Below are 21,213 nucleotides of genomic sequence, written 5' to 3' on the forward strand. Positions count from 1 at the left end.
GTAGAAACAAATCACGTACGTACGCGTCGTGACGTTTACTCCCAAGCCCTTCCCATCATTTGGTCGCGCACGCTATTTGAGATAAACCTTATTGCTGGGGCCCACTATTCTATAGTATCAATCTGCCATTGATGTAGATCGGTGTTAGAATAATAAAAATAGCTAAATTATTGGAACGTGCCTGTGACCCAGGTTCTTCTTCATTCTCTCTCCTTTGAATTAAATTATATAATTGTCGATCGTCGTCAGCTTCCATATGTGTGACGTCATTTGGCTCACTCCATAGATTCTCGTCATCGTTAGATGTATGAGTGATGGCTTCATCGTAATAACGAGTTCCAACAGGCCTAAATGGAAAGAGAAACTTATTTAAAGCTTAATGATTCCCACTTGGATGCAGCGCAATCAAGTATGGCCAACTCAGACAGCGCCGTACGACGAGGCCTGACGAAACGTCTTGACTCGTGGGTGCTGTGTGAGTTGAATCCCGACGAGACGAGTCGTCTTGAAATAGCGTCGGGCGTAGTTTTTAGGTAGTCGGGAGAACATTAAACACTATTTTTAACTTTTTCTCGACGAGATGACTCGTCAGGCCCCGTCGCACGGCACTCTCTGAGTTGGCCTTTATTTGACCAATCACGACGTGATGGATCACCAGAACTGTTGATTGTGATTGGTCAACTCACTTCTTGCGTTTCTCCTACGACGTTGCGTAGCATCAAAAAATGAGAAACAAGGTTTTACGCAGAAATTTATGAACGTTTGAGCGATACCATAATGGGCACCCTCTAACGCCTCTGCTTCAGAATGCTTAGTCAGACCATACACATCAGTTTCAAATAAAGTAAAATGTTTGTAGGAGGCCTACTCACGAAATTAGGGCACGTCTTTCCTCTGTACTGCCTTCATATGGTGGCGTCACAGACCGCCGATAGTCACTGGGACAGCAACAGAAATCCATTTGTACGACTTCTACATAATAATGGCGGAAATCAATTCATTTAAGTTATACTAGCGTAATCTGTTTATATGAAACATTAAAGAATTTATGCTATAAGGCAGAATAAAACAACACAATTAGATGTATGTACCGGTAATTCATAAAGACTGGAATTTCCGCATGTTTATAAATAACTTAGCAGAGTTTTGTATCTTTAACTTTTAATGTGATTAAAGGATTATTATATGGACACTCCTCCATTTCATAAAACACAACTTTATGTTACCCTCCATCGGTAATTAGTAATCAATTAGAATCAGTACTAAACACAGCAAAGTATAATAATTATACCTTATTTAACGTTCAAACAAGGTACTGTATACTATTGTAATGTTTACGGATCGAAGGTTGAAAATCACTGTTTGTTCAAAATGTTCAACAAGTTGTTGGTAAAATAATTTGGCTTATATAAGTCATTGTGTACAACGTTGGCACATTTAAAGTAGAATATATCCGCAGTGGATAGATACATACCAGAGAAGAGTGTAATATCACTCTTCCCTCGAAATACATACCTGTAATGTTGACGACTTCTATTTTTCAAAATGTACCGTAATCGCTTTGATTGTATCGTTGTTCAATATATTGTCACTATCACGAGCTTGTGATAGCCAACATATCACATGCTACAACGAACTTTGAACACTATACCCATTATACCCACCTGGATCAGTAGTTACATCAGGTAATTTGGACATTTTGTGACATCATTACCAATGTAACATTCAGACACATTCAACACTTAAGAAATTGTATCTGTGTATTAAGATTGACAGTGCGCCTTTATACCATTGCTGATGTAGTTGAAATCAAAACCTCACTATTTTCTTGTACTTCAATCGAAAGTTATTGTGAAAGCGAGACGGTTTTGATAAATCCGCGTAGGCCAATATGAAATTCTGATTAAGAGAAATCAGTAATATACGGCACAAAGAACCAATCGAGTAAATATTTGATTTATTTTCACATAATATTGAAGGATTATAAAAGAACAGTACATCATCACATCAATAAAGATATATCAACGTGAAATAAAGTAAACATAATAATACTCATATAGTAACTAATGCAGAAATATAGATATAAAACATCATTCTATTTGGTTACTTTCACATTTCGATGTATTTTCAATATTCGGGAACCCCTAATTATTTTTATTACTAGCCTAATTTTTACCTAGCCTTTATTTATTTATTTTTTTATTTATTTATTACCATCTTTACTGAGGGTAGCCTATCCAGTTCCTAATAGAACTGATCATTTAGGGCCCTCGATAAAACATACATAGAGTACAACACATAAAATATTAAATATTCAAATGACATAATATAGGCCTATAAATTTACAATGATTATATAAAATTCATATAGAAGTTAAAATCGTTGACAGATTAAAAAAATATATACACAGTACAAACAACTACCTCTTCGCGATAAAGCGCGCCCTCAAGATATGTAGAAAGGTCCACAAATGGGTTTATCAAGAAGAGATTGACACCATTAATTATCTAGTCTCGTCTGTCACAACACTTTACCAAGACCAATATTGATTTTTGTTCAGATTTGATTAGGTAAGCATATTTTAAGTATAATTTATTGTACTTTTTTACATTAAATAATCGTAATGGTGTCTTCTACTTTTCACTATATTATAGATGAAGCATGATATTATAGTATAATATCATGCTTCATCAAGCAAATCATAAGTAGGTGTGCCAAAGTAGGCCTACAGTCTATAGGAAAAATTTCGAGAGACTTCTCAATTTATCAGTTCCTTGATATTGTAACTTAAAAGCAATGCTTAATGTTAGGCCTATAGAATAGCTTTTCAGTCAATATATGGAAGAGGAAGTCAGGCAAGTTCACTGTAAAAAGTAGTGTTAATGTTTAAACGCTAAAATTAACACGTTTCGGATAACACTTAATGAACACGTTTAAGTGTTAATGTCAAAATTATTAACACGTTTAAGTGTTAATGTTTCCATAATTATTAACACGTTTAGGTGTTAAAGTTCCAAATTATTAACACGTTCAGGCGTTAAAAGAAATAACACATATACACGTTTATGAGTGGATAACACTTTATTAATGCTAAAACATGTTTATATACAGAATGGTGTTAAAGTACTCTTAAATAGTATCTGTAATAAACACAAAAATGAAAAAAACAATCATTTTTGTCACTGTTTCAGATCTTGTAAATGCGATCATTGCTTTGCGTTTTTTTACTTTGGTAGAGAATGTTTGGAACAGTGTGCCCTTGAAAGTTTATAAACTGCCCTTCACCAACAATAAATATCTTTGTACTGCCGTCCATACACACAATGCGTAGGGCAAGAGGACTTTTGTCTTGAAGCTTTTCAGCCAGAACGTCATCGGATACGTCTATTTCCTCTACCTGAAATATAAGGAAATGTAAATTGATTTCATTTTCAGTTATTTTATTTGATTGAGAGTCACTTTTAGGCATATCTAACTGATGCATGGTCAGGAGGATATTATATTTTATTAATATTATAATATGTCAGTTTTTATATAGCTCGCTACACAATTAAGACTCGGAGCGAAAATCAAACTATACATAAATCAATGTGTTATTGCTAATCACCTACTTCCAACATTGTCATGACGGTCTTGGATCTGGTACCTTTCCCTTTGACAACAGCAACCTTCTTCTCCAGGATGTCTAGTAGTCTAATCGAATCATCCTCAGCTCCCTCAAAATAAAATAAATTAATAAAAAAATTTAAATTAAAAACAATTTAAAAACAATTTTAAAAAATCGTAATTTCGCGGGGGGCCTGATAAACTAATAAAAAAATGTATGGACCTTAGAAGTAGACTGGCCTAGCTAGTAGGGGCTCAAATTTGAATTGGTCATATGACCCATTTATTTTTAAATAGGCTAGGTAGCCCGGCAGGCAAGGAGTAGGCAGGCATATTAATAATAATAATACTAATACTCTAATAGGCCTAGCCTAGTGCCTATTCTATAGGTGGCCAAGCCTAGATTTTCTGAACACTAGTATAGCCTAGCTAGTGCCTATATACCCGGCCTAGGCCTAGTTCTAATGTCTGACTGTTCAAATGCGACCGGACCATAAACTCGGGGAGAGAGGACATGCGCCAAAAGGCGCGCGCGGCGGTGTGTAAGAAAGTAGTATGGCGAACGCACGGGTCCATCAGGCCTAGCCTAATCTATGTTACAGTTAAATAATAGGAGATCCTAGCTAGGCCATAATGACAAATATCCTTCACTTCGAACTACGACCAAAACATGATAAAACTATCAGTAGTTCAAAATACAGATAACAATTACCTATACGATGAAAGAAGATTGATGTGATTAGTGATTGTGATCTCCGATTCTCTCGCTCCTCACCAATGGAAAACAATGGCGCCTGAATCTCTAACCGGCCGGCCTCTCGCTCGCGCGCGACGCGTGATCATGTGACTTATCTGCAAGCGCTATGCGTTAAACAGTGAGAAACTTCAACGAGTACTTTAAACGTCATGCGTTAATAAAATATTTTTACGGAGTAAATATAACAAAACAGGAAAAAATCTGAGATATTCGTAGCTCTGAAATTCATATTCATAGGTTTACCAATGTTTTTAAATCACTAAAATGAATAAGGCCTATCATAGCATAGGCCTATGTATATTATTTCCCATGTAAAACTTTATTTTAAAATACAATGATCGTTATAAACACCATGGTGTTAAAATTTAACGGCACTGATAACACACCAAGTGTTAATAATATGCTATTTTAACACCTACCGTTGATAATTAAACATCACAACGTGTTAAAATACAACGCCAGTTTTTACAGTGTTCACCTACACTACCTTAAAATCAAATCGTATTTACATTCGTTCCTCGGCTGTACTAACATTGTTGTAGTGTTTAGCAAACCATGAACCCGAACAGACAATGCCGTCACTGGCCTTCTTTAGAATTGTATATAAAGGTGTGAATACCCTATTGTACTGTATTTTAACACTGCACCGAAATTAAGTCAACTAATAACAGAAAAGAACCGATATACGTGAACGTGTACTTTCATTAAGAAGATTTCTAGACTTCGTTCAATGTTTCATATTTCCATCTTTTACTTTTAGAAATTGGAAGCTACAGAATGGTATCTTTCCGGTAAGTTTCTTCATATTTTCTTTTATTACTCACCAAAATGCTCTTTATGAAATAACACCGTTGCTTAAAAACAGTTTAGATATTAAGTTTTTTGTTTTCTGTGACAGATTTAAGATGCGTGTCGTTACTGTTCTGGGGATAATTACTTTATCAATAATAGTAATCTTTTATTTAGATTGTAAGTATTACAATATTTTTTTTAAAAATTTACAATGAAACTTGCATTTCGAGAAGCAAATGCTTACTCGATCTTAGTAAAATTGGCGGTACAGCATTTAATTCTTAAACTGTAAAAGAAAACAAAATGTGAGGATGCCTCAGTAGTAAAATAAAGCTCTGTCTACAATATCAAACTTTATGTGACAAAAAATGTGCTCAAATATGGAAGTGATATGAGATCATCATGTCCATATATGGACACATCACATGTTGTTGTTACATAAAGTTTGATAGTGTAGACAGAGCTTTAGACATTAACATTCGTTATATGAGCCGTATTATTACTAAAGAAATCAGTTAAAACATCAGTTAAGAAAAGAGATTTATTTATTTCTCATTCAGGTTACATTATAGATATTAGACAATGTACTTATTATTACAACTTATATTTGTAGTGGATAATAGCGTAAAAATACTGCCAAAAGATGATACATTTCCAGCCAATGTGCCCCGAAATCCATCACAGCAAACCAAAGAATATGGAGAAGTCATGAGGAAAACTGTCGTTTTAACTTCAACAAACTCTGGATTTTTAGACATAGCAATAAATTGGTTGGAATCAATTAAAAAACTTGGTATACATCCTAATATCATACTGGTGGCAGAGGACGAAGAGGCATATGAGACGTTACTACCGTATAACGATTCAACAACGTTTATTCGTAAAGGTACTTTGACTCAATCTACCAACAAGAACAAATTAGTCTACGACACACCAGAATATAAGAAGCTTGTTTACAGACGTCCAGGGTACATTTTAGATGAGCTTGAACATGGTAGAAACGTGTTCTTCTGTGACGTTGACACAGTCTGGTTACAGGATCCTTTTCCACATCTTGTTGGAGACTACGATATTATTCTACAACGAGATATGTTCTTTAAGAAACACGTTGCATACTGCGCAGGAATGGTGTACTTTCGCTCATCTAAACTCGTAAACAATTTCGTTACGGATTGGACTCAGCAGACATTGAAATTGAATGTGAAGAGTAAAAAAAATGATCAGACCATTCTAAATGGTTTATTACTTTATAAATCGTATTCAAGTACATTGAAACGGAAGGTTTTAAATTCAGATGAGTTTCCCAACGGACAGTTATTTTTCAACGATTCGAGGATTGCATACAGGAACAAAGCTGTGGTTGTGCATAATAACTGGGTGATTGGACACGATAACAAAGTGGAAAGATTCAAGAAGACTGGCTTGTGGCTTGTTGATGAATTACGCAATGATTAACATACATTAGTATTATCAGATAAAGATTGGTTCCCTCTAGCGACGCAACGCAAGCACGTAACGCAACGTAAAGCTTGGTTCCCACTAGCACGCGACGAAAGAATGTAAGCCGCAACGCAAGCGAATTGACCAATAAAATGCTTATATTCCAACTGTTGCTTGTGATTAGTCAATTGATTTGCGTTGCGCGTACGTCCTTGCGTTGCGTCTCTAGTGGGAACCAAGCTTAAAAACTTTTCTCACAGTTAATGGCAGCTGACAAAAGAATACATTCCAAAATGTTTAATAAAAATATAGTGAAGGCATTCCATTGTAAGCTAACGTATCCAATAACATTTACAGTACTTATACTATAAAGATTTGTAGCGAAAATTAAAGTTTGTTATTTTAAAGCAGTTTGTAATATAATAAATAATGAAATCACTTCTTCGGTAAATGCCTTCTTGGAAAACTTCTTTTTGCCATTTTTACAAAGTCTTTGCCAATATCAAGATCTACCAAACGATTCTGTAAAAAGTAACATTCAATTAAAAGTTTTGTCTCATTAGCTAATGAACTATATTTTAAAGATATGCACTGTATATTGAAAGTCAATCGTTGCTTTTGTGTATCTCAATCGAAAAAGTTTGATAACACAAAATAGACACATTAAAAGAAGGCCAACATCTCTAGAACTGGACAAACATCCAATGTAAACCAAACTTAAGAAAAATGTGATGTGCCAATATATGGACACGATGATGTCATATCACTACCATATTTGGGCACATCACACTTTTTTGTCAAACTAGTTTGAAAGTGTAGACAGAGCTTTATTGTTTTACTACTCAGTACTATAAGCCAAGTTCGCAATCATTGCTTTTACTTACCATTACTATTAGGTACCGATCCGGTTGGCTATTTCCTTCAGTAAATATTGCAGTTTCGTCTTCTAGTTCATGGAATAGTAGATATGTCTCATGCGATATACCCTCACGCATGGCTGATGTAGCAAGACCGGTTACTGAGACCAAATCTTCAACACTTTTTGAGAACCCTATAAAATTTAGATGAAAAACCCATTAATCTTAAGATTAGGTTGTATTATGATTGGTTTTATATGCCACTACGCTTATCATTATACAAAATAAATGATTGAATAGTTAACTGTAGACATTTTGCAACTCAATAACATAAACAAGACAATAAATACAGACTTGAGTCTACTCAAAACTGTATTATCCCCACCTCCAAAATAGCTGATTAAATCTCACATTGTTGAGTAAAATATAATATTCAAAGTCCAAGGGTAGTGAATTGAGTATACAAAGATGGTCTATTTGTAGAAACGCTAATAATGCGTTGTTAGCGTTTACTATGCTTGTATTTATTGCTTAAAATTATTATAGTAAAATAAATATGTGTTTATTTAAATGTACGATCCCTTAACGTGCGTTGTACCTGTATTATTCATTACATTGCATGATGTATGCATAATGTCGCTAAAATAATAATTCAAATGGGATACGTCATTGTTTGTAAATGTCAATTCTGTTTCAACTGCAACCTTTGATGAAATACTGTAAGCATAATTATTATACCAAGGTATTCATAACGTTAGTAGTTCCACAACAAAGTCACTCTCATTTTCTATAGAGTTTGTTTGTTCTCTATACATGTTCTATTTAAGAGAGTGTGAACACCAAATAAAGTTCACGGTAGAGTACCCTTTTAAGGTACGGAATAGCCTCGTTCAAGTTATTAGGCAAAAGGCCTGATGAATGAATGAATATTCACATAACATAATCACTTGACTAATATAATAGGACTGCATATTTTACATTGTTACTCGTGAATGTAATTGTTCATAAAAGTGTGAGATATACTGTTAAAGTACCATATGTACATTAATCCAATGATTTTTGTCTTTGCATATTTTTACTTGATTTGATTTGGAAAATCATCATAAAAAGACATACAAAGGATGACATTACGAATAAATACATTTATGAAAGATTTTCCTTGATAGCCCATAGAGCTTATTAGCTTATTTCTATTTGGATCCTTTTTAATCAAAATAAAATATGTATTGCATTGTAAACACATAAATATAACAACAAAGATAATATATTTATATAAACAAATTTAAAAAGACTATGATTGCCAGTTATTTGGTTGATAGGACAGTAGAACTCATCCCAAATTACCCACAGAACAATGACGTCACCGTCTCACATACCTAATAATTGCAGCACTGCTTTCCATCGTTTTTGTGTTTCTTTTCTGATGGCACGAATTGAATTTATTTTTGCTTCTACGTCACTATATTGCTAAAAAGATAATTGTAATTCAGTATTACTTTTTATATACTATATCAAGCATGATTGATCCAACCAGCAACATTAAACACATTAACTAAGGCTTATAGCATTAATTATGCGAGAAATACTATTGACTTAAGCTCTGTCTACACTATCAAACTTTACCGTATGTGACAAAAATGTGATGTGCCCATATATGGACATGATGATGTCATATCACTACCATATTTGGGCATATCACTTCGATATTTAGTCACATCACACTTTTTTGTCTAGTAAAGTTTGATACACATAAAGTTTGATAGTGTAGACAGAGCTTTAGTATAATAGATTATCAATTAAATTGTAAGATAAATGTATGTCAACCCTGAATGTAGGCGAGAAATACAATAGACCTACTACAGTCGTGCTGCGGTGATTGTAATATTTGAAAATGCGTCAGAATACCCGAGCATGATTTTGAATCAAAGCCAAAGACGAAATAAATTATTACTTTGAAAGTGGAATTTTAAAGCAATAGTCAATCTTAAGCTCTGCCTACACTATCAAACTTTACGTGAAAATGTGATGTGCCCATATAATGAACATGTCATAGCACTACCATGTTTGGGTATATCACTACCATATTTAAGCATATCACTACCATATTTGGGCACATCACACTTTTGATATGCTTTGATAGATTGATAGATAATATAGTTTGTCACTCTATTGTCACTTCGCGACAAGATCTGTATCGTAAAAGTGACATTTCATCAATGTGTATATAGTATATTTACCGGTGAACCTGGCGGCAAACCAGATTGCTGCTGTATCAATTCGTATAATTCTCTGTCATCGTCTGCCTCTATGTGCGTATAATCATCCGGGATACTCCATATGTTGATTTCGTTTTCTAATTCACTGGTAGGCTGTTGTAGCACTTTTGTTTCATCAGGTTTATATGTACCAAAGCTGCATCAAAATAAACACACACAAATATTATTGTGGTTACAATTTTATTACCGTATCTATGGGAAGGCCTATGTACAATTTTACAATGGGGAGTTAGTCATCTTATCGATATATGTTCCAAAGCTGATTCAAAATAAACGCACACATATTATTTTGGTTACGATTTTATTACCTTATCCATGGGAAGGCCTAATGTACATTTTACAATGAGTAGTATAGTCATCTTAGATAAAAATCATTGATTAAATCGACATATGATTTTCATTAAGGTAAAATTGTACAAACACTATACCTACTAGTAAATATTAGGCCACGATACAGTGGTCTGGCTATCAACTCAAAATGTTATAGGCCTGAGTCAATTTGATGGAAAAGAAATTTTAAATACGAGACTTCAAACTAGGTATAGGTACTTACTATAATAATGGTGTAGCTTCTGTTGAGTGTGATTTTCCTTTAAGACAACACCATCCAGTTACCGTAAACATCTTCGTTGTTTTTAACTTCAAAATATAACCAACGGTTTACACGCAAATTTTACCATCATTGTCGCCAACATTAGGTTTTCGTACCAGCAAGTCTAAAATCTCAGATACTACGTCACGTTGCAGTATATCATATTTTAAATACCAACTTTGTTTTGATGGTAGTAGGTTTAGTATGAATCACGATAACAATGAAATAATACAGTGTATTGTGTGTGTTAATTGTATTAAGGACCTGAACATAATCATTATATTAACAATGTACATGTCTGAGCTGTCTAAAATATGTGGTCATAACCAAGATTAGAAAGGGAGCACTTAATTAGTTATAAGCACTGGTCATTAGGTTAATAAATATATTACAAATGTCACTTATATATACTTATGCATGTTGAAACCTTACTAAACACAAAGTATCCCGTATTCATGACACATTAAAGTAGACAATGCCTCGTATAAAGCTCTGTCTACACTATCAGACTAGTTTGACAAAAAAAGTGTGATTTGCCCAAATATGGTAGTGATATGACATCACCATGTCCATATATGGGCTCATCACATTTGTTTTGTCACATAAAGTTTGATAGTGTAGACAGAGCTTAAGGAAATAGTCAATCCCACAAAAGCTATTCAAGTAAAATATTTCAAATCTGTCTGTCTTTTATGGAATTCCTCCCGTCATATTTTTTTAATTATTCCTTTCAGGTTATGTGTATTTTAATTAACATTCCATTATTTTCTTATATGTTCCAATAAAGTGTCTACTGGTCCTTAGCAAACGTTGGAACATTATTTTTGATGACGAAGAAATCTGGAAGATATCCCAGAGCTGTCATCATCATTTTTTTTGTCTTGTGTGGGTTCGTCCCACTTTTATTATCGTTCTCTGTTATAAATATAATAATATATATATATGCACCAAAAAAAAGCGAAAAGCTTTTTTTTTTGTATCTCCATTGAGATCCAGCCACTGATACCCACAGCATTGTCATTTTTTACAGTGCTTAATTTGTTTGTATCTCCATTGAGATCCAGCCACTGATACCCACAGCATTGTCATTTTTTCAGTACTTATTTTATTTTGTATCTCCATTGAGATCCAGCCAATGATACCCACAGCATCGTCATTTTTTCAGTGCTTATTTTATTTGTATCTCCATTGACATTCAGCCACTGATACCCACAGCATTGTCATTTTTTCAGTGCTTATTTTATTTGTATCTCCATTGAGATCCAGCCACTGATACCCACAGCATTGTCATTTTTTCAGTGCTTATTTTATTTGTATCTCCATTGAGATCCAGCCACTGATACCCACAGCATTGTCATTTTTTCAGTAATTTGCCTTTGGATTTATATATGCACATTTATATATTTCTCTTATTTTAGATACATTACTAAAAAAATGCATATCTTTTTAACAGCTGTCATCATCATTACGAATTTTTTATTCAAATAGGAAACATCAATTAGAGATTACTGGAATAATTATGATAATGAACAGACTTGGCTGAATTACTACAGTCGTTCAGATTTTATTTTTATTTTATTTCAACTTTATTTATAGAGGGTAACCCTTCCAGCTGAACCCGCAGGCCAGCTGATATTCAGGGGCCCTCTTAAAAATGACAAAATATATAAAACTATACTTAACTAATACAAATCAGAATAATTAAACTTGGCTTAAATTTGATATGAGAACAATACCATTTGAGATTGATTCGTGTTAATTAACAAATTACAGCAAGAAAGGCCACTTGAACAGTTATGACATCCATTCCACAAACAATTACAGGTTTTTACTAAAGTACAACTTTGTTCCTGCTTCCGGTTTTTAGTCGCGTGCAACGCGACTTTACAGCTCACTATGTTGGTCAGTCGGTCGGTCGGTTGGTCGGTAAACATTAACATGAGCACGCGACTGCAGCCATGTATATGGCCTTGTTTATTTTCTTGGAGCACATGGTTACCGTATCTATACCTCATTGTGAAGAATCAGCATTTGGATTTAAGTCGGTATTTCTGAATGTTTGGGTATTTTTGAATGTTTGGGTAAATTATGTCTCATGGTGGAAATTAAGGTATACATTGATTTCCTTTTGTAATTGTTAACGAGATTGTACTAAAATTGCGTAATCTTCTAATTTAAAAGAACAATAATATGACGAATATCGGTAACTTTCAAACACTCAAGCTTAAAGTGACGGATACTTAATTTTGGGGGCGTGGTTCCGGCTACAAATTAAGACACAAAATGGGTTAATAAAACGCTTCCTGTGTTTGGGGGCAGAGCACGCGGTCCAAGCAGTGATTTCAAAGATAGCTTTTGATCTTCTTAGAACTTTAGCGAGAAGGCTTTGAGTCACCGGGTTGTTGACCTAACAATTCAAACTTGTTAAAAAAGTTTTAACACAAAACATTCATTTGTTCTAATTTAAGGTTATTTCTCAAGCATTTTAATTGTTTTTTTTTGACCAAAATATGAACCCAATCCCGATGGAATCGTATTAGTGCCTTGTAAGCAATGATGATATGTTTCCATTCGTCAGCAGTGACACTGAAGTTCAAATGGTCCGTAGCTTGTAATTGCGTTTGAGGTACGTACGACGTCCATGCTTTTGCGTCAGTGAAAACCAAGAATAAAGCTTGGTTCCCACTAGCGACGCAACGTAAATGATCTGACCAATCTCAAGCGATGGATTATTCAAACAGTGGCTTGGAATTGGTCACCTCGCTTGCGTTGTGCGTACGTCCTAGTGGGAACCACGCTCTATGCGTACGTCAATGCGTTGCATAAGGGGAAACAAGATTTGGACACATCTAACTTGTCGCGTTTTGGTTACGATAATATGCAGTACTACGGCGGCTCTCATGGTGTCACTGTTGTGAGAAGAATTCTGCGAGCACGTGACTTCTATTCTCTGCTGTGATGCTTACTCACACTATAATTTGTAAGGTTCCGGCAGGAAACTGCTGATGTTGGATTTAATAACGCACTCAGACGATGAGTCATCAGCCGCGGGAGGATCTCCTCACCCTGAAAATATTACAAAACAAAATCTGTAAAATGGTCAGTGAATCCTTGAAAACCAAGGGCTGTATACACGAGGCATACTCATTCAGTATCCATAACCTTTACTGTTATTTTTAGACACAAGTTAATCCTCATTATTACCTGATTCCTGAATAGTTGTAGTAACAGTCAAATAGAGTTGTACTTCAGAAGTTGTGAACTTCCAGGTGTAGACATTGCATGTGTAGACCTAAAGAACAACACGCTTACTACAAGTTACACTTTTGTTTATATTTTTTTTATTGAGCAAATGTTGTATTGTTGCACTATGTAAGTGAAACATCCAATAATTTATGAAATTATTCTTCTTCTTATATATATTTTTTCCTGAAGGGTCTTACGACTATACAGACAATTACTTGTTAAAATCATTTTAATGTAAATATTTATATTGCTGAATACATGTGAATTGAATGAATATAATTTAATTATATTTTATATTTTTTTAATAATACTGAACTTAAACAATAACATTCTGCTTTTTCACATTTCTTTTTCATCAACAAATAGGCCTATAAGTAAGGTATATTTTCCAAAATTTCTTCAAGTTAAAGAACCTTGATGATCACAAAACTACATTTTTTCTGGGTCAATTTAAACGAATTTTATCTTTTTCTATTTCCAACCTCTACTTTTCTACATTTCTTGGCACTACAGTTTACTTCTGCAAATTGCTCGTCGTTATCACGTGACTATTCTATAACAAACGTTTCCGTGCGTTGTTTTAGAACCTGACATTGCTGGTTTGGCCAGGATACATCTTAGACTGTTGAAACATCTCTGCAGGCAGAGTAAAATTTTATCTTCCATATTTTTTTACTTTAAATTGCTTCGTTTTGGACTTACAAGATGCCAACAACAAGATCGGAGGATGAGCTAAATTTGGTAATTCTATTTTTGTTATTTAATTTCAGATCAGAAAATGTCCAATCAGTTCTTTTAAAGAAATAAGCGGTATGTTTTTATGTAAACTGCATGATTTTTTTGGACACAAGTTAACAAAAGTTATCTGTAATGTTTTCAGTCTTTTGTCAGATGCTTTTCTCAACTCTACAGTAGTTACACATAATATCATAAGCTATAATTGTCAATATGTTGGTTTAATCGAAAAAGTTATAGATGCAAAAGTTAAATGTAAACGAAAGTTGTCTATAATTAGGCCTAGTGATTTATAATGCCAAAATGTGTCTGACAAAAGGACACGTGGATTCGTATTTACCCACGGTAATGATGCCTACTTTACTTTTTATTCTAACAAAATGTTGTAGGCCTATAGCTAGTGAAAACATTTTCATCTGTTTTCGATTTAGCCAATGTTACATATAAATATTTTCAGAATTTCTTTCGCAATCTATCGTACGTTACTTATTAACAAGATGTTAAGAACTATTTTTGGTTTAAACTGTTAAATAAAATGCATAAAATGAAAGCAGTGGCTGAATTTATAGCTTAGGCCAAAGATAGTTGTTATTGATATCATCCATTTTAATTGTATTTCCTGCTAGTGGTTACGAAGAAGGTGATAGGGTTAATTTACTTAATTGATTGTAGTGTTTGCCAACTTTTTTCAACCACTGCTGCTGCAGAGGATAAGTTGCATTTCCGTTAATCAGAAGAAACAGTTTTCTTGCAAATAAAAATCGATAATTTTATTTCTGAAATTACAACAAGACAAAACAATAATAATAATAAGTTTTATTTTGCAAATAATTGATTGGCAAAACTCAAACAAAATGTAGTTTTAGTGTTTATTATTTTCTAGATACACGGAGTTTTCATCCCAGTTTTTTTATTCAATTTTAATATTGGGGAATTGAAAATCGTAAAAACACTAATTGTTACAATATTGGATTCATGTTTAATGGTTTCATGTAGACAATATATTAACAGTAATATTATTGTCCTTCGTTCGGTATATTAATTAGTTATTCGCACCTTGGCGGATAACTCCTTGAAATTGTTACAATTTTCGTTGAAAATCTGGCTATTGTCAAGGTTTTACTGTTTATTAAGGGGACGTCCTTAAGAAATAAGAAATACAAACAAATGTATTTATGTCTTTCCTCTGTGGTGAGACAAACGGAATTTTATTAAACAATTATTCTAAGCATTAGTCATCTTACGCTTGGGCTTTATTTTAAATCAATGACAGCCAATGCCTTTTTAGACCTAAATATTGAAACAAGCAGCAAGTTAAGATAACTCAAGAAAGAATGATGAATAACGATCCAAAAAACAACAATTATTTGATCATAAAACGAAGAAAAAAAGAAACTAAAGATCTATTTTATATCTTTCGCAGGTCATAAATGGAACGAAAGTTCCTATGCGAAATGGTCACTCGAAACATGTTGTGGTGCCAATGGAACATCTTAATGGTGGTGAAAAAATGCAGGAGGGAGAAAAAGAGAAAGAACATCTCACCACAGTGGAGGAAGAACCAATTGACCCCTGGACAGTTGCAGATATTGAAAATACAACCACTCCATGGTCAGGTATAAAATCAATGCTATTATTAGAGATCTTTAACCTATCTATGGAAACCAAAATCAGTAATATAAGTTGTCAATACGGTAATTTCAATTTCCGATATCAGGTTAATTCCCGCTGCTCCACAGTGAAATATTGTCACACAATTTGTCTGCACATAAAGAACTTGAAACAATCGCGTTGAATTTGAAATATATTAATCTCTCATATTGAAATTATTAAAAATATATTGAGCCATGTCATGTGTTAGAGATATATAAAACCTTTGGCATAAAACATACATTATTGAATTGTAGGCATACCACGTGACTTTGAGTCAGAGTTGTTTCTCGTTTATTCATTATACACTACAGATGTATCATTAACTAGTTGCTGATAAATAAGTTGCCAATGTATAAGGGGTGTTTTCTCTTAGTCGTTCCCCTTGTGAATCAGTGGGAAATAGTGTTTGTCATTATATTCAATGAACATGGGAACGGATATTGATTTCGAATATAATGTTACGACGCTCTGTTCACACTATCAAACTAGTTTGAAAAAAAGTGTGATGTGCCCAAATATGGTAGTGATATGACATCATCGTGTCCATATATGGGCACATCACATGTTTTTGTCCCATAAAGTTTGATAGTGTAGACAGAGATTAATGGAGCACATTTGAGACAATAAATAATTCAGAGAATGAGTTAAGTATTTCCTTTTCTTCAGAGTTGGATAGAAAAGGCAAAGTGCTACGAGTGACTCTTTGGTTCCTTAAGCCGATCTTGATCATCACCCTGCTTTACTTCTTTATCTGTTCCTTGGATCTCATGAGCTCTGCGTTCAGACTGCTTGGTGGCAAGGCTGCTGGTGAAGCCTTGTCTCACAACGAGCTTCTGAACAACCCTGTGTGTGGACTCATGTTAGGTATTCTGGTGACTGTACTGGTACAGAGCTCATCAACCTCTACGTCTATTACAGTCTCTATGGTTGCTGCTGGATGTAAGTACGATAACACAAAGTAATCATTCTGGCTCAATCTCCACTCCTTCACGTCAGTGTTCAATTTCACCACTTTCAACATTTCAACATATTTTAACATTTCTCTTCATTGTTGTTGTTCAAATTTAATACACTGACCACACTGAAAAGTATTACTAATAAATAGACGTGGTAGAAGCCTACTCTAGTAAACTGTAGTTTGCAAACTTGAGCAAAAATGGTACAAAGTTTGCTAGATAAACTTTCGAAAACTGTATAGGAAACTAGTTTTCAAAAGTAAGGCCAATTGCTCCTGCAAAAATGACAGCCTTTAGTAACAGAGACTGTTAGTTTTAAAGTACGTTCACACAATGGGAACCTGAAAGGTTTGGTAAAGTTTGCTGTTTTGGTAAAGTTTGTTGGTTTGGTAAAGTTTGCTGGTTTGGTAAAGTCTGCTGTTTTGGTAAAGTTTGCTGTTTTGGTAAAGTTTGCTCGTATGATAAAGTTTGCTGACTATATGATAAAACTATACCGTAGATTTGGTTAAAGAATGTAATAAAACAAATTCCTTTATGTTATTTTTTTCCATTCAGTGTTACAGGTGCAGCCAGCAATCTTCATAATTATGGGTGCCAATATTGGCACGTCAGTTACCAATACCATCGTATCGCTTGCACAATCAGGCGACCGAAACCAGTTCCGACGTGCCTTCGGCGGGGCCACCGTACACGATATGTTCAACTGGCTGGCTGTAGGGATCTTACTTCCCCTAGAAGTCATCACGGGATACCTATATAGATTAACTAGTATTATTGTCAAGTCCTTCAACATACACTCCAACGAAAATGCTAAAATTGAACTGTTGAAAGTTATTACAAAACCATTTGCAAAGAAGATAGTACAGGTTCGTATTTTCATTTTCTTCTTCATTTTCAAATGATAAAATATCAGATAATGAAGACGAAAAGCATGTTGTGATAAAAATGATCAAATTAATCAATAATGATATCTGATGATATTCGATGAAGATATTGATAATAATAGATAATACACATTATGAAGATTGTTTAAAAAGTATGTTTTACACAAACTATTGATGCTTTCGATGCCCGGCATGTAGAACAAACCGGAAAAGGAATTCGTTTTTGCCAGTGGCCATCCGACTCTTAAATTCTTGAACTTTGACTCTTTTTATATTGTACTGTGTTTGTGATATTTTGTATATTTTTGTAAGATCATTTTAATCCAGACCTTTTTATTTGATTTGCCCCGTGTGGGATGATTAAAGAATTTTGAATTGAATTGAATTTATACTGGTGTAATACTGAATGTCTGTAGAAGCAGTAGTGCCAGTATGATGTTTATTGAACATGGTGTCCCTTCCTTTAATGAGTATATGCGAAAATCTATCTATGGTTTCATGCAATGTATGTTGAATAGTTGTAATACTATTGTTGCTTGTGTTTGTAAACATGCTCCATAACTCAAACATGTATTGTAGATGGAGAAGTATCCTATATATTTAAGCTTAGAGTTTGCGAATTTTACTTTTTGCTTTTTCTGTTTGTACGTTTGTTGGTATGGATGAAATTTCCGAAATAAAAGAAATTGAAATTGAATACATTCAGTGAAACGTACTAACATAAATCATTATTGGCAGGTTGACACCAAAGTCATCAGTAAGATCTCTACTGGTGAGGTGCAGGCTGATGACTCATCTCTCCTGAAAATCTGGTGCAAGAAAGAAGAAGTTGCTGTACTAAAAAACGTTACCAAATTGGCGACTGTTACGGAGAACAACTATAACTACTTTGGACAGCTGGTGAACTCTACCTACCAAGTGAACATTACAAGGTCTGAAACAACGTTTGAGAAAGTTGGAGTTGAAAAATGTAAGTTATCATCGACAGTTAACAGCATATAAATATTGTTATTTTATTAGATAGTCATTTTCAACAACTTGACTTGCGACAAAAATGTTATTTCTGGGTGGGAATCGTAAGCAGGAACATTTTGCGATGCCAAGTTGTTATTTATTCTTTATACTGGGTAGCCGCTTTAGTCTAAGACTATTGTCCCAGACGTTCCAGTGTCTCGAAAGATTTACTATGTTCTTTAAAGTGCACACGAGCTAGATGTGTACACTGAACCTACGGTTTATAGTCCTTATTCGAGAAGAATCGTTCTACCACCAGAACCATGGAGCGAGTAAGCCTCGAACCCTTGCCGATGTTATGGCTACGTCGTATTACGGTTCCACTGTCTTTTTAACCGCTTGGCTACTCACTCGCAAGTTCTTCTTGTGTGCTGCTTGCTGACTGATCTCTTTTCCTCTATTTTTATTCTAGGTGAATACTTGTTCGCTGACACTGGCCTATCAGAAACAGCTATCGGTGCAATTCTTCTCTGTGTTTCGTTGTTAATGCTTTGCATTTGCCTGGTGGTCCTCGTCAAAACCTTAAATTCTGTACTTCAGGGCAAAATGGCGTCTGTAATCAAAAACACTTTGAATGCAGATTTTCCAGGACGACTGTCTTTCTTAACTGGCTACTTCACTATCTTGGTCGGTGCTGGTATGACGTTCATAGTTCAAAGCAGTTCTGTGTTTACATCCGCCATGACACCACTGGTTGGTATGGGAGTCATTACGCTGGAGAGGATGTATCCATTGACCTTAGGGTCAAACATTGGCACCACGGCAACCGGTTTGCTTGCCGCGTTAGCCAGCACAGGCGGCAATTTCAGTAACTCATTACAAATCGCACTTTGCCATTTACTGTTTAACATTTCTGCCATATTACTCTGGTATCCAATACCGATCATGCGCAGACTGCCGATTTACATGGCGAAGTGTTTAGGAAACACAACGGCGGATTATCGCTGGTTCGCCATTTTTTATCTCATATTAATGTTCTTCATTTTGCCTGGATTTGTGTTTCTGTTGTCGCTGGCAGGAACTGGTGCGTTCATCGGAATCGGATTACCCTTGTTAATTTTCGCCGCCGTTATCGTCATCATCAACATCATGCAGGATAAATGTCCACGGTTTTTACCGGAAAAGTTACGAGATTGGGAGTTCCTGCCGTTGTTTATGCGCTCGTTGGATCCGTTAGATTCGATCCTGTCACGCCTATTTGCAATGTGCCATTTTTGCCGATGTATGACGGGTGATTATGTTGCTAAGATCGCCAACCCTCCTGTGTCTTACAGGCACTCTATGATTCGTGCTAGCTACCATCGCGCCTCCAATAAAGCATACCTGACGCTTCCCAACCAGAAAGCATCCAAACAGGCAAAACGAACGCGTACTATGTAATTGATGACGTCATCAATTCAGATACGAACTTTGTTTACAACTGAATTGACTTTTTACGCTATATTTTAATGGATTGTAAATATCTTTATGCTGAAGAACTTCTTGAATAGATACCAATTTTCCAACGTTGGCTATTTTTATTGAGCGCAGCTGTTTTTGTACAGATGTCGTTATGACATGATCGTAAGTAGTAGTACGTCTAAAGGTATATTTAGCAATGAATTATGCCTACAATATCCACCGATAAAGAACAGAACCAGTTTAACTGTGAAAAACATGATATATGATAAGAATTGTATAATTCAAATTGTGTATGCAATCCAACTTAGCTCTCTGTACGTTAACTGGGCTGTAGAGGGCTCCCTCCATCCTGATAATCTGTATGGCATCTATATTGGTTGCCGTCTCAATATCCAATGCGGCAAAATTACTTTCCAAAATTGCTATTCCAATTCCAAATAACTAAAGTATAGACTTAATCAGTTAAACATCTTATTGAGTTTCTTACGTGCTGAGCACTGAGGGCGACAAACGTTCCTCAAAGTTTATGTAAAATGTAGAGGGCGTTGCTTATCGTGATGAAGATAGAAACCGAGGTCGAGTTTCGGTGGTTATTGTTATATTATGCCTTCTCGGCGTTTTACCCGTTACAGCATGGATTAATGAATATTCATTACTAATCCATGGTTACAGTATTAATTTTAATTTCAATAACTTTTGCTGGACAAACCAAATTTTTCAATTTGTTAAAATGTTATATATAGATAAACAATATTAATATATAAACAAAACATAACCGTAAACTGTTAATATAAAAACTAGGCCTATGCCCGCCGTAGTAAGAAATCAACTTAATTCTGGTCAGCTGTTTTTGTAGTCTGATGAATCAAATTGTATTATAGCAGCTTATTTTTATAGAAAGTTACAGTACGTACTTAATGACTTTTATATTTTCTTCGATTTTATTGATAACCAAAGGATGGTAATAAAAGTAATCAGATGTATGTTCAGACAGTGTGCTTTAT

At 34.6% G+C, this 21,213-nt stretch overlaps 4 protein-coding genes and 1 long non-coding RNA gene across 5 annotated transcripts; 2 read left to right on the top strand and 3 right to left on the bottom strand.

The window, feature by feature from the left end:
- Positions 1-109: 109 nt before the first annotated feature.
- On the bottom strand, positions 110-1,740 carry LOC144836054 (melanoregulin-like). The gene is made up of 3 exons (XM_078691234.1): positions 1,674-1,740; positions 873-971; positions 110-347 (listed from the first exon to the last, which is right to left on the bottom strand). Exons 2-3 carry the CDS (start codon positions 959-961, stop codon positions 110-112), a joined length of 327 nt encoding a protein of 108 aa, XP_078547360.1. The 5' UTR covers positions 962-971; positions 1,674-1,740.
- Positions 1,741-3,067: 1,327 nt separating this feature from the next.
- Positions 3,068-4,355, bottom strand: LOC144858738 (uncharacterized). The gene is made up of 3 exons (XR_013616658.1): positions 4,099-4,355; positions 3,608-3,716; positions 3,068-3,393 (listed from the first exon to the last, which is right to left on the bottom strand). It is a non-coding gene; the product is annotated as an uncharacterized LOC144858738 (long non-coding RNA).
- Positions 4,356-5,125: 770 nt separating this feature from the next.
- On the top strand, positions 5,126-6,805 carry LOC144850700 (uncharacterized). Its single transcript, XM_078708083.1, has 3 exons — positions 5,126-5,154; positions 5,262-5,332; positions 5,769-6,805. Exons 1-3 carry the CDS (start codon positions 5,141-5,143, stop codon positions 6,608-6,610), a joined length of 927 nt encoding a protein of 308 aa, XP_078564209.1. The 5' UTR covers positions 5,126-5,140; the 3' UTR covers positions 6,611-6,805.
- On the bottom strand, positions 6,806-10,426 carry LOC144850712 (melanoregulin-like). Its single transcript, XM_078708109.1, has 5 exons — positions 10,282-10,426; positions 9,690-9,864; positions 8,829-8,919; positions 7,480-7,646; positions 6,806-7,117 (listed from the first exon to the last, which is right to left on the bottom strand). The coding sequence occupies exons 1-5, from the start codon at positions 10,350-10,352 to the stop codon at positions 7,031-7,033; spliced, it is 591 nt and encodes a 196-aa protein (XP_078564235.1). The 5' UTR covers positions 10,353-10,426; the 3' UTR covers positions 6,806-7,030.
- A 3,726-nt stretch (positions 10,427-14,152) lies between these two features.
- LOC144858745 (sodium-dependent phosphate transport protein 2B-like) lies at positions 14,153-21,198 on the top strand. Its single transcript, XM_078714852.1, has 6 exons — positions 14,153-14,307; positions 15,725-15,917; positions 16,621-16,893; positions 17,466-17,776; positions 18,533-18,764; positions 19,221-21,198. Exons 1-6 carry the CDS (start codon positions 14,272-14,274, stop codon positions 20,186-20,188), a joined length of 2,013 nt encoding a protein of 670 aa, XP_078570978.1. The 5' UTR covers positions 14,153-14,271; the 3' UTR covers positions 20,189-21,198.
- Positions 21,199-21,213: the final 15 nt, after the last annotated feature.

Source organism: Antedon bifida, chromosome 1 (assembly GCF_963402885.1).
Source record: "Antedon bifida chromosome 1, ecAntBifi1.1, whole genome shotgun sequence".
In the NCBI taxonomy this organism is placed as follows: Eukaryota; Metazoa; Echinodermata; class Crinoidea; order Comatulida; family Antedonidae; genus Antedon; species Antedon bifida.

Coding starts and splice junctions, on each gene's coding strand:
- LOC144836054 (XM_078691234.1), bottom strand. CDS start 961: ATGGATTTCTGTTGCTGTCCCAGTGACTATCGGCGGTCTGTGACGCCA. Junction 348..872: donor GAAAGACGTGCCCTAATTTC/GTGAGTAGGCCT, acceptor CTTTCCATTTAG/GCCTGTTGGAACTCGTTATT.
- LOC144850700 (XM_078708083.1), top strand. Junction 5,333..5,768: donor AGTAATCTTTTATTTAGATT/GTAAGTATTACA, acceptor TTATATTTGTAG/TGGATAATAGCGTAAAAATA.
- LOC144850712 (XM_078708109.1), bottom strand. CDS start 10,352: ATGTTTACGGTAACTGGATGGTGTTGTCTTAAAGGAAAATCACACTCA. Junction 7,647..8,828: donor AGCAGTGCTGCAATTATTAG/GTATGTGAGACG, acceptor TAAATTTTATAG/GGTTCTCAAAAAGTGTTGAA. Junction 7,118..7,479: donor ATCGGTACCTAATAGTAATG/GTAAGTAAAAGC, acceptor TACTTTTTACAG/AATCGTTTGGTAGATCTTGA.
- LOC144858745 (XM_078714852.1), top strand. CDS start 14,272: ATGCCAACAACAAGATCGGAGGATGAGCTAAATTTG. Junction 14,308..15,724: donor CGGAGGATGAGCTAAATTTG/GTAATTCTATTT, acceptor TATCTTTCGCAG/GTCATAAATGGAACGAAAGT. Junction 15,918..16,620: donor TACAACCACTCCATGGTCAG/GTATAAAATCAA, acceptor CCTTTTCTTCAG/AGTTGGATAGAAAAGGCAAA.